General features: G+C 52.3%; 1 protein-coding gene across 1 annotated transcript; it reads left to right on the top strand.

Annotated features, from left to right (window-relative positions):
- The first annotated feature begins 671 nt into the window (after positions 1-671).
- LOC125953255 (amyloid protein-binding protein 2-like) lies at positions 672-2,129 on the top strand. Its single transcript, XM_049682708.1, has one exon. The coding sequence runs from the start codon at positions 672-674 to the stop codon at positions 2,127-2,129; it is 1,458 nt and encodes a 485-aa protein (XP_049538665.1).
- Positions 2,130-2,441: the final 312 nt, after the last annotated feature.

Genomic DNA, 2,441 nt, shown 5'->3' with positions numbered 1-2,441 from the left:
GCACAAACACAAATAATACCGAAGATGGATTCACCGGGCAATGATAATCGTATTATCGGCGGTGTCATACGAGAATGACGTTCGCCATCGTACACATTACCCTAGGGTAATTCGTGTCTGGGCACAGTTTTACACCTGAGTTGCTATCGTCACAGAATGTGCGTGTGTGTGTGTGCATTTTGGTATTCAAACGTCACCCCTATACCTGCTGGATTCATAGCCGGAACTCTAATTTCGATCTCCATCGCCGTAAAATCCCGGGGCGACCATTTTGGGATTTATGTATCCTAAAAAGGGACATTTTGAGGTGTTTATTTCTGCAAGTTTTGCTGCCTTATTGTACACCGGCACATAAGCCACATTTCTTGTCGTGCATTAATTATTTTCCCTGCGACCAAAGAGGAATACGAAGAGATCACGGCCGATTGTTATTGGTCCTTACTGTTCGACAGAACATCCAGTTGCAGTTGCAGCCAAACCCGCTGCACCACTGTTGTCAGTGTGCCACAGATAGTCAGTGAAGGTGGATGCAGCAGAAAAGTGAGGTTAGGGAGAATAAGAAGAAAAGTGAGGTTAGGGAGGGGAGCAATCCCTTTTCGAAGCGGGAACCGTTTACCTTCTGAATCGATCCAAGTCGTCGTCGGTTGTGCTTTTGCCCGGTGTTTGTTGCCATGAGAAGTGTGGCCCGCTTTTGGCCGTTGGCCGATGTGCACCTGGAACAGCGGCGCGGTGTAGATGGCGACGAGTCGGTGGCAGCGCCCGCGGGCAACTCGAACAAACCGCGAACATTGTACCGGTGTACCCTGGAGGCGCTGGTACGGCACTACTCCAACAATCCACGCTCGAGCGGATATCGAGCGGCGGTACAGTGGTTGCCGCTTGCCGTGCGACTAGAGGTACTGGAGGATATGTGCGATTACCCGCATCTGCTGGACGTGCAGCAGGAGCTACTGTCGGATCCGGTGCTGATCAGTGAAGCCCTCCGTTGGTTGCCTTCTGATCGGGCCAAGCTGGTGCGTTGCTTTCAGTGGTTGGAGTGTAATCGGCGACCGGTAACCGATCGACTCTGCCAGCGGTATCAGCGAGTGTGCGTGAAGGTGCAGGTTGGCGATGAGGATCGTGACGGTGCTGGCATACGCTGTGGTGTGCGCATTGCAACGTTTCTCACCGAAACCGGCTGGCTGAGGGAAGCGATCAAGATCCTGCGAACCGCTTGCCTGTTAGCTGAGGCCGGATCTGAAGCTGAATTGGACGTGCTAAGGCAACTACTCCGAGCGCAATCGCTCGGTGGAAAGGGGATCGACGCTCGTCAGACCTGCCACCGGTTGATGGCGTTGTTGGCGAGGTTTCCCCATCTGCTACGACTACCACCGGCGCCACCATCTTGTAATGTCCGAGCGAATGTGCGGTGCCGGAATGATGTGGCCGTTGGTGCGTATCTGGCGGTGTCACTGTACGAGCTGGAGGTACGCGAGTGTACGCTCAGCTATCACTATGGGGTGTTGGCGCTCGAGCTGCTCACTGACTGCTCACCGGGCCGGTTGATCGTGGACGTTTGCCGACAGTTGGCACGGGCCTGCCTAACCCGCAAGCAGTACGGCCGGACGGGGCTACTGCTGCGTCAGGCCATTGCTTGGGCACGGAACTGCTACGGTAAGGCGAGCGCACAGTACGCGGAAACGCTCGAGGACTACGCGATGTACCTGCTGGCGAGGAACACCGTCACGGAGAGTGTCGGTGTTTTTACCGAGGCGCAGCACATCTACCTGCGGCTGTACGGACCACGGAACCTACTGTTGGCCCACGCCCAGGGTAATCTGGTGTTCGGTTTGTGTCTGCAGGCGTACGTGCATGAGCACCGGGATCGGGCGGTCCAGCATGTCGAGAATTCGATGGCCAACTTCGAGCGGATACTGCCCCACGAACATCGGTTGCTGGTGCAAGGCCGACGGTTACGCACCTCGATGGACCTGTTGCTGTTCGATGCGGACGAGGGAACGGAGAGCAGCGGAGGTGCTGTGGAGGAAAGGTCACCAGCAGTGGAGCAGGAACTGAAGCTGGATAAGATGGACGATGGTCCTCTGCCGGTGCATGAACTTCGGCGTTCATTTTACCTCGGTCAGGGCTGATGAGGTAGCTTCCGATTCCGATATGTCCGTGCGCTTGTGTATGTGTGTGTGAATAAAACGAATATGAACTAGAGATACTTTTTATCTGTTTTAATTTATATTTTATATGTTTTATACTTTCTACATAAAAGAACCAGTTTTATTACAATTTTTAGACATGTTTTGATTGCATATTGTTTTCGAGAAATACCGTTCTGTTCAGTACTGTTGCATATTATTGTATGTAGTATATTATGTTGCAGTATACTATCCGTTATCACTTTCTGTAGAGATGTTTCCTATGAATTATTTATTTAGTTTTGATTTCCTATC

The sequence above is a fragment of the Anopheles darlingi genome, chromosome 3 (assembly GCF_943734745.1).
Source record: "Anopheles darlingi chromosome 3, idAnoDarlMG_H_01, whole genome shotgun sequence".
Lineage (NCBI taxonomy): Eukaryota > Metazoa > Arthropoda > Insecta > Diptera > Culicidae > Anopheles > Anopheles darlingi.
Note: the sequence above shows the minus strand (reverse complement) of the source record. Positions and strands in the feature narration are given on the sequence as shown.